This window comes from Bubalus kerabau, chromosome 15 (assembly GCF_029407905.1).
Source record: "Bubalus kerabau isolate K-KA32 ecotype Philippines breed swamp buffalo chromosome 15, PCC_UOA_SB_1v2, whole genome shotgun sequence".
Taxonomy (NCBI): domain Eukaryota; kingdom Metazoa; phylum Chordata; class Mammalia; order Artiodactyla; family Bovidae; genus Bubalus; species Bubalus kerabau.
This window is the reverse complement of record NC_073638.1, coordinates 61,584,382-61,599,040: the sequence shown is the minus strand read 5'-3', so window position 1 is coordinate 61,599,040 and position 14,659 is coordinate 61,584,382. Positions and strand designations below refer to the sequence as shown.

Genomic DNA, 14,659 nt, shown 5'->3' with positions numbered 1-14,659 from the left:
TGGAGGAGCCTGGTAGGCTGCAGTCCATGGGGTCGCTGAGGGTTGGACATGACTGAGTGACTTCACTTTCACTTTTCACTTTCATGCATTGGAGAAGGAAATGGCAACCCACTCCAGTGTTCTTGACTGGAGAATCCCAGGGACAGGGGAGCCTGGTGGGCTGCTGTCTATGGGGTCACACAGAGTTGGACATGACTGAAGTGACTTAGCAGCAGCAGCAGTGTTATACATATAAATCAGTTTGGTAGAGAATTGATATCTTTATGTTGAATCTTCTAATTCATGAATATAGTATGTCTCTCCATTTATTTAGGCCTTCTTTGATTTTATGAGCATTTTGTAATTCTCTGCATACAGGTCCTACACATGTTTTGTTAATTCTGTACCTAAAAAATAATTTCCTTCAGAGTGACTATAAACTATATTGTTTTAAAATTCTGTATTCTGTATGTTCATTGTTAATGTTTAAAAATGCAGTTGATTTTGTGTGTGTTGATCTTATATCATTCAACCTTGATAATTTTAAAAGATATTTTTGTAGATTCCTTGAGAATTTTTATGTAGGCAATATGTCATCTGTCAAAAGAATATGTTTTACTCCTTCCTTTCCAATCTATATGCCATTTATTTCTTTTTCTTACAGCACTGGCTGAAACTTCCAGTATTATGTTGAATAAAAGTGGTTAAATGTGAACATTCTTGCCTTATTCCTGATTTTAGGGAGAGATACAAATTTTACCAGTAAGTCTAACCTTAGTGTAGGTTTTTATAGATACTCTTTATCAGATTAAGATAATTCCCCTCTATTCCTAAATTGCTGTTTTTGTTTTTACTATGAATGGTTGTTGGATTTTGTCAGGTGATTTTTTTCTTGTATAAGTTAATGTGGTCATATGATTTTTCTTTTTTAGTCTATTGATAGAGTGAATTACATTGATTTTCAATGTTGAGCCAGCCTTACATTGCAATAAATCTTATTTGGTTGTGGTGTATAAATATTTCTATACTTGTTTGGAATTGATTTACTAATATTTTAAAGACTTTTGCTTCTATGTTGATGAGAATCATTGGTCTATAGTGTTTTTTTTTTTCTTTTTCTTTAAGCTATCTTTGTCTCATTTGGTATACTGGCCTAATAAAGCAAGTTTGTAAGTATTCCTTTCTCTTCTGTTTTCTGGAATAGATTATGTAAAATTGATGTTAATTCATTAGATATTGGATAGACTTCTCCAGTGAAACAATCTTGGCCTAGAAATTTGGTTTTGGGAGCTTTTAAATTATAAATTCAATTTTTTAATGGTTATAGTTATTCATAAGAGCTAGTTCATCTTGGTTGAGTTTTGGTAGTTTGCTGATTTTAAGGAATTGGTTTTTAATGTCAGTTGGATTTGTAGAGACATCCTCAGTTTCATTCTGGATATTAGTTATTTGTGTTTTCTCTATTTTTTTCAGTCTTGCTAGAAGTTTATCAACTTACTGATTTTTTTTTCAAAGAATCAGCTTTTGTTTCATTGATTTTTTTCAATTTTCTTATTTTCAGTTTCATTGATTTTTATTTTATTATATTTTTTATTTTTTTCAGTTTGTTTACTCATCTTTTTCTAGTTTCTTGAGGTGAGAACTTAGATTATTGATTTGAGGCTTTCTCCATTTTAAATGCAAGCATTTAGTGATTAAAAAAAATAGCCTTCTTAGCTTTGGTTGTTCCCCACAAATTTTGATGTGTCATACTTTCATTTTCATTCAGTCCAATGTACTTTGCATTTTTCTTGAGATTTCCTCTCTCTTGACTCAGCTGTTATTTAGAAGTTTTCTGTTTAATTTTCATGTGTTGAGATTTTCCTATTGTGTTTTTTTTTTTTTTTTTGTAATTGATTTCTTGCTTGATTCCATTATGGTGAGAAACATTCTCTGAATGATTTCAATTGTTTTAAATTTGCTGAGGTTTGTTTTTTAGCCCAGGATATAGTATGTCTTGGTGAATGTTCCATAGGCATTTGAAAAAAAGGATGTATTCAGCTGATGGTGCTAGAATGTTCTGTATAAGTCAATTAGAATCTCTTAGTCGATTGTGTTATGCAGCTCTTTTAAATTCTTGCTGCTATCTTTCTAGTAGTTCTCATACTTGCTGAGGAGAGGGTGTTGAGGTTCTCAGTATAACTGTAAATGTGTATTATGTCAGCCCTCTTTGTCTCTAAGTAATTTTCTTTGTCTTAAAGCCTGCTTTATTACATATTAATGTAGCCTTTCCTGCTTAACATTTTTTTTTTTTCTAATTACTGTTTCCATGGAATACTATTTAACATCCTGTTACTTTCAAACTACCTGTTTTGTTGAATTTAAAATGAGTGTCTAATAAACAGATGGGTCATTTCCTAACATATTCTTGAGGAAGGGGTGTAGGGGTGGTGGATGGCCCTGGCCACTTTTTGCTGTCAGAGCTCCTTATCACCCCAGAGGTGTTGGGCTTGCCTGATGCCAGAGGGACCCAAGTTTATCATGGGGAGGAATGAGCCTCCCTAGGTTGGGGGCTGGTAAACACAGATCTGGGTTGCCTTCTTCTCTTAGGTGGATGTCTTGCTGCTGTGTGGTTCCTCCAGTTGGGATTCCACATAAGTTTACTTTCTTCTTACCATCTTTCAGAATTCTCTTTTGGTTGCCTTTTATGTTATTTCCAGGGTTCATACTTATGCTCAGTAGGGAAAAGCAGTGAGAAATGAGTTGATGCCATCTTATCCAGGCCAAACGTCAATATATTTTGTATGTCATAATTACTGGGTTATAAATTCACTAAATGCAAGATCTGCCTTATACTTCTCAGTGTCTTTCACAGTCCATAGTACAGTTTCTTGTGTATTATAAGTGGGAATGTTTAAAGTTGTGAACTTTTGGTTATTTCTAGACCCAATAACTGTGGGTTTAAATGTCCATTTGTAATTGTTTTAATACTGAAAACAGTGATCCTTATTGGTTATTAACTGAATGCTTCTCTGTCATTTTGGCAAAATGTTGTCACCACCACTGGGCCATTGCTTGTCCTACATTGTTTCTGGATTTCTGTGTGTTGAATCCAGTGACTTCAACCTCAGGATTTTTCAGATTACTTGTAGATCCTGTAAGCAAAGGTCATAATGGTAAACTGTTAATATGGAAAAAGGATATTTAAATATTTTCCATATTTAGTTTAGCGGGATCTAAACTAAATTTACTTTCTGAAATAGATGAAATATTTATTTTAGAATCAGCTATAGGAAGACAGAGGAAAAGATCTAGAGATTTTGAAAATAAAGCATAAAAACTTGGCTTTTAAAAGCACTGTTTTCAACTCAAAGTTGATTAGCATGTGGGTTGGTTTAACATCATTGAATGCACTTGACTTGATCTCTGCTGGAGTTGAGTGAGATACACTGGTTTGCTTTTCTGACCTTACCTCTCAAATTATAACTTGTCACATATAATTACCTTTCCCATAACAATTTCAGTAGTTCATTTGCCTGTCATGTTTCAGAGAACTCTAAACCTTTCTTAATGTATTTTTTAAGTGGGCCAAAGTACTTCTCTCCCACTCCACCCTGGCAGCTAGTATATACTTGCTTATTATGACCAGTGACTGTATATTACAGTTGCCACATTTCTTTCATAAATACATTTCCTTCACATGATTTAACTTTTGGATCTGCTGAAGTGATTTTGATGGTGGCTCTGTTCCAAGTGAGTAAGATGAAAAGTCATTTAGATAAAGGAGATTAGGGGTCAGTTTTTTGCTTAACAAGTATGCCAGTTACTGAAAAGACCAGAATGCTCAGATGAATGGATGTGAAAAGAGAAAATGTATAAAATCACTCAGAACTCAAATGGAAGTTAACACGAACCATCTGAAGTGGACATGTGTTTCTTCTTTCTTCTGCAGCTTTCATCGTCTGTACAGCCTAGCACAGTGGTAGGACGTGCTGTATAACTTGACACTTGATTTTATAGATTTTGTTTTCTAGTGCTTATTATTTTCTCTGGTTAAGTATTATTTTACTTGACATTATGTACAAGCTGCTTATAAATCAGAATAAGTCATAAAATAATTTATTTGCTTTCTCCTTTATCCCTTCAACTCTTCCTTTTGATAAGATCTTATAGTCCAAACTTTCTGGCCAATCATACTTTTAAATGTTCTACCATGCTATCCCACAAACCATCAACATGTCTCAAAGTTCCAGCACTACAGTGTTTAAACTAGATCCAATGAATTGGATCTCATAATTTAAGTAAAACTGCAGTTCTTTGGCAAAATGAACCTTATTAGTATTTGCAAGAATACTGTTTTTGCTCTAATTATGGACCTAACAAAGATAATCATTGATATATTTTAGACCAGCTTTTAATTCAGAAAATATAGTCATCACATCCACAGTGCCTAGTTTAGTACCCAGTTACATTATAGGATGTTAGGGAATAAAATATTATCATGTTTTTGTTGTTTCCATTTCCATTGTTATATTTCCATTGTTGCTAAAACATAGGGGAGAGGAAAGAAGGGAGATAATTTCACCTATAGCATATTCAAATTTGTACTATAATCTTAAAGATGATATAATTATCTCAAATAATTTTATGTGTCTGTTGACTTTAAGTGTGGGAAATGAATATCTTTAAGAATGGATATGATAAATTCTGTTTTGTGTCTATGGAGTGTCTGTTGGTGTATCTTTGGAGATGTCTCATATGTAAATGGAAATACATTTTAAATGTTGTTTTCTCTGGGTGAGTAACGTTCTCTTATGAAATATCATCTATTAGAACAGGAAGTCATTTGGATAACCTAATTTAATGATCTATATTTAAAATTTTCAAGAGTAATGGAACCATTTTTCAAACAACGGAGAGAAAGAGTGTTGCCTCCAGAGCTATTAGAAAATAAATTTCTGTCGTTTAAACTGTTAGGGAACTGTTGACTGAAACCCTCCTTCCCCACTTGGCCAGGCATGATAATAACCATGTGTGTGAGTTGTTCCACAACAGGAAGTCCTGATAAGGACTATGGTGCTGCCCCTGAAAACTAACCTGGAGAATTCAGGAGAGTTCAAAAGAGGGGGGAAATGACCACCTTCCCAGAATCCTTTGTACTAGAATCTGTCTTGGCTGAGCGATGCATGTACCACCAGGAAGGACCCTGAGTCAGGCTATGGGCCAAATGATTGGCCAGAGACAACCTAGAAACTAACCCCATTAACCATAAAACCTGAGGCTGAGTCACATGGCAGAACAGTTCTAGATTCCCTTACCCTGCTGCTTTCCACCTGGACACCCTTCCCAGTACTGTCGTTTTCTTTGTCAGCAAGTGTATTTCCTCAGACAATTCATTTCCAAATGTTAGACAAGAGCCCACTCTCAGGCCCTGGAAGAGATCACCTTTCATGCAATAAAATCACCCAGTCTGTGGTAATTTCTTTATGGCAGCCTGAACTAAGGCAGTTTCCCACACTGCTCTGTTTCCTTCTTCCTTTTTCACTCACTGGCCTGTGTGTCTCCTTGCGGCTTCTGCCCATTTGTCTTTGTCCCAACTTTTATTTAAGAGAATAAAAAAGGACATAAAACATGTTCAAGCCTGGATGAAAATGTAACATTTTGCCCAAAGGAAAATTAAATTGGGAACAGCATTCTGCAGGTGCATATTAAGTGAACTGGTGGGGAAAATATAATTTAGGAGATGGTGAAATTGATTTTGAGTGAAGATGTAGTCATCTCACAGTGCCTGTGTCAATCTAGAGATAGTTTTCACTTTAGTTGCTTGCATGTGTCATATACCAGCACTCCCCTCTGGATTTCTTTTGGGATCATCAAGAATAGATTACTCAGGAATGATTTGCAGATGAGTGTGCAAATGGAAAAGAAATGCAAAAAAGCAAAATGGCTGTCTGGGGAGGCCTTGCAAATAGCTGTGAAAAGGAGAGAGGTGAAAAGCAAAGGAGAAAAGGAAAGATATAAACATCTGAATGCAGAGTTCCAAAGCATAGCAAGAAGGGATAAGAAAGCCTTCTTCAGAGATCAATGCAAAGAAATAGAGGAAAACAACAGAATGGGAAAGACTAGAGATCTCTTCAAGAAAATCAGAGATACCAAAGGAATATTTCATGCAAAGATGGGCTCGATAAAGGACAGAAATGGTATGGGCCTAACAGAAGCAGAAGATATTAAGAAGAGATGGCAAGAATACACAGAAGAACTGTACAAAAAAGATCTTCACGACCCAGATAATCACGATGGTGTGATCACTGACCTAGAGCCAGACATCCTGGAATGTGAAGTCAAGTGGGCCTTAGAAAGTATCATGATGAACAAAGCTAGTGGAGGTGATGGAATTCCAGTTGAGCTATTCCAAATCCTGAAGGATGATGCTGTGAAAGTGCTGCACTCAATATGCCAGCAAATTTGGAAGACGTAGCAGTGGCCACAGGACTGGAAAAGGTCAGTTTTCATTCCAATCCCAAAGAAAGGCAATGCCAAAGAATGCTCACACTACCGCACAATTGCACTCATCTCACACGCTAGTAAAGTAATGCTCAAAATTCTCCAAGCCAGGCTTCATCAATATGTGAGCCGTGAACTTCCTGATGTTCAAGCTGGTTTTAGAAAAGGCAGAGGAACCAGAGATCAAATTGCTAACATCCACTGGATCATGGAAAAAGCAAGAGAGTTCCAGAAAAACATCCATTTCTGCTTTATTGACTATGCCAAAGCCTTTGACTGTGTGGATCACAATAAACTGTGGACAATTCTGAAAGAGATGGGAATACCAGACCACCTGATCTGCCTCTTGAGAAATTTGTATGCAGGTCAGGAAGCAACAGTTAGAACTGGACATGGAACAACAGACTGGTTCCAAATAGGAAAAGGAGTTTGTCAAGGCTGTATATTGTCACCCTGCTTATTTAACTTCTATGCAGAGTACATCATGAGAAACGCTGGATTGGAAGAAACACAAGCTGGAATCAAGATTGCCAGGAGAAATATCAATAACCTCAGATATGCAGATGACACCACCCTTATGGCAGAAAGTGAAGAGGAACTAAAAAGCCTCTTGATGAAAGTGAAAGTGGAGAATGAAAAAGTTGGCTTAAAGCTCAACATTCAGAAAACGAAGATCATGGCATTTGGTCCCATCACTTCATGGGAAATAGATGGGGAAACAGTGGAAACAGTGTCAGACTTTATTTTTCTGGGTGATTTCTCCAAAATCACTGCAGATGGTGACTGCAGCCATGAAATTAAAAGACGCTTACTCTTTGGAAGGAAAGTTATGACCAACCTAGATAGCATATTCAAAAGCAGAGACATTACTTTGCCAACAAAGGTTCATCTAGTCAAGGCTATGGTTTTTCCCGTGGTCATGTATGGATGTGAGAGTTGGACTGTGAAGAAGGCTGAGCGCCGAAGAATTGATGCTTTTGAACTGTGGTGTTGGAAAAGACTCTTGAGAGTTCCTTGGACTGCAAGGAGATCCAACCAGTCCCTTCTGAAGGAGATCAGCCCTGGGATTTCTTTGGAAGGACTGATGCTAAAGCTGAAACTCCAGTACTTTGGCCACCTGATGCAAAGAGTTGACTCATTGGAAAAGACTCTGATGCTGGGAGGGATTGGGGGCAGGAGGAGAAGGGGACAACAGAGGATGAGATGGCTGGATGGCATCACTGACTCGATGGATGTGAGTCTGAATGAACTGTGGGAGTTGGTGATGGACAGGGAGGCCTGATGTGCTGCGATTCACGGGGTCGCAAAGAGTCGGACACGACTGAGCAACTGATCTGATCTGATCTGTGCAGTTAGGAGAAGGTTCCTGCATTGAACTGAAGATAGGGAAAAAATAAAAATCAGGAGCACAATGTTTCTTTTTCATCTTTAATCAGTTGATTTTTCACAATGTTCATTTCAGTTCGGTTCAGTTGCTCAGTCATGTCTGACTCTTTGCCACCCCATGGACTTCAGCACGCCAGGCTTCCCTGCCTATCACCAACTCCTGGAGCTTACTTAAACTCATGTCCCTCGAGTCAGTGATGCCATCCAACCATCTCATCCTCTGTTGTCCCCTTCTCCTCTAGCCTTCAATCTTTCCCAGCATCAGAGTCTTTTCTACTGAGTCAGCTTTTCACATCAGGTGGCCGAAGTATTGGCGTTTCAGCTTCAGCATCAGTCCTTCTAATGAATATTCAGGACTGATTTCTTTTAGAATTGACTGGTTGGATCTCCTTGCTGTCCAAGGGATTCTCAAGAGTCTTCCCCAACACCACAGTTCAAAAGCATCAATTCTTCTGTGCTCAGCTTTCTTTATAGTCAAACTCTCACATCCATACATGACCACTGGAAAAACCATAGCTTTGACTACATGGACCTTTGTTGGCAAAGTCATGTCTCTGCTTTTTACTATGCTGTATAGATTATTCATAGCTTTCCTTCCAAGGAACAAGCATCTTTTAATTTCATGACTGCATCCAGCCCATAAAAGCTAACCATGCCACATTTCAAGGCTGCACTCGCCCTCTGCGATGGCCCACACCATGTCTATGGAGTGTGTTTCTCTCTGAATAAATCTACATTTTACCTATCACTTTGTGTCTCACTGAATTCTTTCTGCAATGAGACATCAAGAACCTGAGCTTCATTAGGTCCTGAAACCAGGTCTGTGATCTTATTTGGAAGTCCGTTGGGTTTTGGCTGGGTTCAAATCCTCGTCACATGGGTTCGAGTCCCAACCTGAGGTAAACAGTTTCATAATCATCTTTTTTGTCCTATTTTTTTCACTACTACTCTGCATTCAAGTCCAGAGGGGTCAGTAACCTGTGGGTGCAAATCCCAGATGGAGGGGGAGTTAAGAATCCTGCCTCCCCTCCTCTAAGAATGGGAAAATAATATCAACTCCCATTGATGTTTTCATTAGCTGGAACTGGAGATTTGGGGTTACTGTTTGAATAATGGAGATTTTATAACTCAAGAATGATCAGTGAAGCTCTGTAGCCTGGTAAAAATTTTCATGCAGAGGATGAGGCAGGACAGCTACTTCTGAGCAAATTCAAAAGGACAGGGAGGAACAAAATACAGTTGCTTGTATCGTGCAGGGAGGGAGGAGGGAGGAGGGTTCAGGATGGGGAACACGTGTATACCTGTGGCAGATTCATGTTGATATATGGCAAAACCAATGCAATATTGTAAAGTTAAAAAATAAAATTAAATTAAAAAAAAATACAGTTGCTTGTAGGAATATACTCCTTGAATCCTGCTTGTTTGGTATATGTGTACTGATGACAGTAGCATATAATATTCATCTTTCCTGTTTTTTTTTTTTAACTTTTAATTCAATTCAGTTCGAACTCGAACAATTCAATTCAGGGATCGAACACACACACCCTGAAGTGAAAGCTGAGTCTTAACCACTGGATCACCAGGGAAGTCCAATAGCATGTAATATTCATACCCTGGAGCCAATGTACAGAGAATAGACTGAATTCAGATCAATATGTCTCTCTTCAAAAGGATGAATCATACACACACACACACACACACATATATATATTTCTTTTGGCAAACACAGATCAACAGCTTAGAGCTTTTCAATGTCATTAAAATTGTTGGGTCTGACTTTAGATAAATATTTATTTGAGATATAGCAGTCAATGTGCCTTCCATGTTCAACTTCCCCTTCCAGATTCAATTGCTTTTTCACTACTCCCTTATTCAAGAAAACAGCATTAGGCTGTTCTTTGCTGATAAGAGGCCACTGAGGGAACAGAGGTTATAATTTAAAGCATCTTATTAGACCTTGTAGCCCTAATTTCAACCTGTCAAAATATTGTAGAGAATATAGCTATAAGGCACACTCAATACCAGATTGGAATGCACATAGCTGATTACCAGTACCTGCAATTTTGCATTAGTCCTTGCCAACATGACATAATATGACAGATTATCATAGGAGATTTGGGCTAAGAGATCGGGATCCAGGGTTCTTATCCTGCCTGCATATACAGTCTTTGCGATCTAAGTTGCGTCACTTGACATCCTTGGCCTTCAATTTTTCATCTCAAAAATCCAAAGAATGAGCTAGAGACTTTCCAGCATCCCCATCCACTCTGTGATTCTCCCTTTGGTTTTCCCCCACCCCCACTGTATCAGAAAAAGAGTTCAAAAAGTGACCTGAAATTTAAATGAGGAAATACTTTTAGAAATGTAACAAAATTAATATTTCCAAAGGTCAGTACAAGTAAATATTGTAGAAGCACTAGGGATTTTTTAGTAAGATTTATTTTATTACCATCATAAACATACAGGCATTTTAGTCATCTGGTTACATGTGAAAAAAAATCCAAACCTATGACTCTGGTGGCTAGCATCTTTATTTAAAAAAATAAGATTTAAATAAATTAGTTAATATGAGTATGAAACAAGTATATAACTGAGAGGTAACATCTCGAAATCAACTCATGAAATAGTCTCAATATTTATCCTCTTGAAAGAAACAGATCTGGGAGAACATGGATAGACAAAAAAGAGTACTGACACAGAGAGAACTTTAGAAAACAGCAGTGAGTTTTTTTTGTTATGGCTAATTCTTTCTAAAAGAGCATTTTCTTTACATAAATGTATTTGAAGATAAGATAAATGCACTTATTAAGTTGTCAAAATTGCTTTCAAACCTGCTCTCAAATCCACCTCTTTCCAAAGGAGTAGATCCTACATTCAAGGGCAGGGTGATATAGTTCTCTGTACTTTCCAAAGGGAGTTTTGCAGGAGCCTGATAGCATTTGTTCCATTTATTTAAATGATGGAATAGATGTGGCTAGTTTCCACAAGCCCATATTAACATTTCTTGCTTTTGCCCTTAACTAAAGGACTTGGCAGTAATAGCTTGGAAATCCTGAGCTTGGTAACTGCCACCTGCCTGAATGATTCAGAGAGTTTTATCCTGTCTCTATCCTCCATGTGCCAGAGGAGGAGAGGCAAGACAGAACTGAAGCTGATGCCCCCCTTCCGTGGAATGCAGCCTCATCAGATAGCCTCTAACATCCTTTCTCAGTGTTCTCCGATCCCTAACTTTCTGATCTTACTTTCTTTAAGGAAGCCATTATTGAGTTTCTTACTAAATTCTATGTGGAGTGTTAGGCTTTGAGGCTACAATCATGAAGAAGAGGTTGGCCCTGCTCTTGAGGGCTCTTGAGTCTGGTAGGAGAATGCTGCATTTAGGACTTTCACCTACTTTTAGCTGATTTTCCTCCTCTGGGACCGTATCCCTAGCTTTAAGAGGAAGGGATTGCCTGAGAGGATTTCTAAGATTATTAAACGGGAAAGCACCCTCGTGTCTGTGAGTTAAGTGAGAGTGAATAAGACTTATGGAACCAGATGTAGAATACAGGTCTGAGTGGTGACAGGCCCCAGTCCTCTCCATTCCTGGAGCTCCTCCTCTTAGGAGAGCAGAGATCAGTAGGGTCTCCCGTGGTGGTCTGCAGCCTAGGCACATGTACACAAAGACGTCTTGGATGTTTTGGTCCTTTAAGGTAGGCAGCTCAAAGTGTCTGCTGCTGCTTATTCTCTGCTTTCACTGAAGGAGCAGTAGCTGGGCCCCAGGCCTCGCACGGTGCAGTCCGTGCTGTCGCCGTCGCACTTGCCGCACTGACATTCAGTGGCTACTGGGTACGTGTACAGGGAGTCTGCATGGTGAGCACAGCCAGGCACTTTCACTGTCTCGTAGACCAGCTCCTTGTAGGTACATGTTTTCTGGATGTTGGGCCTCGCTGGGTCCCTGTACACCAAGTCCTGAGTGGTTTAGGAGACAGAGAGAGAGACAGATGAGTTACAGTAGTCTGGAAGTTTCTGTTTAGCTTAATCGAAGTGAGACAGGGATTGAATACTGCTCGCTCTAATATTTACACTTTAAAATTCTTTTATGAAATTCCTAATCAAGGCAACATATTTCATAAATGACCTATATGCTATACCATGTTTCCTGATTATTCTACAGGTATTTCAGAAAATATAAGTTCTTTTATTACTCCTTGTGTCCTTGTCAAAATGTTAATTATTTTTTCAACTATCAAGAAATTTGAATTTCAATAGAGGAAAATGATTAAAAGAGAAATTGACAAATTTTAATTTGACTTTTTTACTTAGTTGAAAGCTGTATTAATGACAACTTGAACCACGAATCAGTGAAGTTTAATTCCTCAGACATTTTTTCCAAGTGCATTGTCCCTGAGTGTTTATAAAAAGTCAAAAAGTATATAATATAGAATGATAATGCTTAGATTAGCCTGACTATGAAAGCTTATGTAAGATTTTAAATATTTCACTGTCTTGTAGACATCTCTCCACCTTGAAGGCTATATATTTGCACAAGTCACAGTTTCTAAGGCTACATGGTTTGTACATAAGAACTTTAATCCTTGTAGAATAGGTTTTTTTTTGTAGCACTTTCTAGTAAAAAAAAAATATATATATATATATATATATATTTGCACTGAGGGAAAAGTTGTTACTTCTGTTTAAGTTATTTCAATATCATGCCACTAAGTCTATATCCCAAGAAGATGTGATAAGTGGATTTTGGTCAAACTCATTTACCACCCCATAAAGTATATTTCATTAAAAAGTTGATATTTTCAATTTCAGCTTATTGAATGAAATTCTGCATAGATAGCCAGGTGTTATAGGGGAAAAAAGAGAAAGTAGAAACTGCTCCTGGGATTAATTCAAAGAAGCTGTGTGAATACAAACTGTTTTTTGCCTCTGTGCCTTGATTTTCTCAACAGTATAAAGAACGGCATGGGTTTACAAATTCATTTTGGTTATAACAGTCTACAAGGATTGATTGTGTTCTCAGGCTGCTTGTTGGCATTTGTATTCAGCAGGCCAATAAGACAATTTTTATAATGTGGCTGTGCTTTTATATGGCTTGCAAACATATTTTGGTACTCTCTCTGTTGTAAAGATGTGGCCTCAATTACAGAAATTGGCTTTTGGGGACTATTGTAGCTGTTCTATTATTAAATGTATGCATGTTTATGTTTTTAATTTCTCCATATGTAAAATCTACCATAGAACTATTTTTTGAAATAATTAAAAATTAAAAAATTTTTAAAATAGAGTAGCATATTACTAAATTGATCAGATCAAACCTGACTCTTCTTTACATTTACTGCAATCAAATCTAAGCCCAAACATTTAGTTTATATCATGGTAAAAAAGCCAGTCATAAAACAGTGTTGGCTAAAGGACTCATGGCTATTCCTTGGGAAACTTAAAATACTGACAAGTGGGAATCAATGAAGCCTGCCTTGTCCAGACCCTCAGCACCCTCACTTCCAGCAAAGCAAAGTGCCTACCCGGGTGTAGCAGTAGCCTGCACACCATGTGGTGTTGATGCTTATGCAGAAGCCACATTCCTCTTTCTCCACCGTGATGGTGATGTTGGTCAGCTCGCAGCTTCTGCAGCAGATTGCTCTCCAGCAACAGAAAAGGAAGCAGAACTGGACGGACTTCATCCTGGGCTGGGCAACAAACAATTAAGGCCTGTGAGAAACTGAAAAACCAAAGAATTATAATCGTTTATATATTCTGACCAAACCAAAAATAATTTTTCTATCCATCGTCTCCTATCATATTTTGCTCCAGTAATGTTTTTTCCTTCCTTTTCCTTTGCTTTACTTGTTTCTTGAACAAGCATTTCTAATTATGCTCCTCAATTTTTTTTTGTTGTTGTTAAAGTAGAAACATATTACAGATCAAAACTCCAATATAATGATTTAAGCAGAGCAGTGTTTGGTTTAGAACATTACTGCTGTCTATTTTAGAGTGACTACTCTGAAGCAAGCAATCATGATCATTGTATTTGTCCCTTTATTACCATTTAAAAGACTAACAAGAAACTTCTGTATTACAAAATTAGTTCATCATTTTTAGCATCTCATAAATATTATCATTTGCTTTTGCCCCCCTTTGTTTAAAATGAGACTATTTCAGAGGCCAGATGAATTGATCTATATAAAGTCAATTGCTTGCTAACATTGATTACAGTGTATTTAAGAAGCCAGGTTGACAAGCACAGATTCCCTATACAATAGAATTTAAAAAGCTCTAAATTTGTTCTCTAGATCCTTAAAAATCTGCGAATTGAAGTAACTCACCACTTGATAACTGTAGATGCTGAGACTTTTCCGTAGACAGCTGTCTTGTCTGGGGAAAGCTGTAGCTGAGTCTAGTCTCAGTTCACCTTTTATACAAAATTGTGTGAAACTAAACTAAACCTTGTGGATTTGTTGGGTATTAGTAAGAGCAATGTTAGCCTGAAGCTTGCTGTAAGTGAATCAGTGTTTGGATAGACAGGGAGATCAAGCCTTACTAAAGTAGTCTAAACGCAGTAGATCAGGACAAATAATGTTACCAGAGATGATTTTGTACAGATTAAATTTGATATAGTAGAACACCCACTCCTTTACCTTGTCAAATTAAATTTGACTTTGGGTTTTTCTTTTGTACCTTTAACTTGGGGAATTCAGAATTCTTTTCAAGTATTGCCTTGGCTTTGTTGAGGTGTATCAAAAAGATACGGTTAATAAATTACTCTGAAGGTAGATTGAAAACTAGCAGGGAAAAAACAAATAGAAAGTCTTTCAAGATCTGA

The 14,659-nt window shown here is 37.4% G+C and overlaps 1 protein-coding gene and 1 long non-coding RNA gene across 2 annotated transcripts in view; one reads left to right on the top strand and one right to left on the bottom strand.

Moving 5' to 3' along the window:
- The window catches only part of LOC129629264 (uncharacterized), a 488,327-nt gene that overhangs the window by 2,670 nt on the left and 470,998 nt on the right, over positions 1 to 14,659 (top strand). The window lies entirely within an intron of this gene.
- LOC129629262 (follitropin subunit beta) lies at positions 11,566 to 13,570 on the bottom strand. Its single transcript, XM_055549194.1, has 2 exons — positions 13,362 to 13,570; positions 11,566 to 11,796 (listed from the first exon to the last, which is right to left on the bottom strand). Exons 1-2 carry the CDS (start codon positions 13,518 to 13,520, stop codon positions 11,566 to 11,568), a joined length of 390 nt encoding a protein of 129 aa, XP_055405169.1. The 5' UTR covers positions 13,521 to 13,570.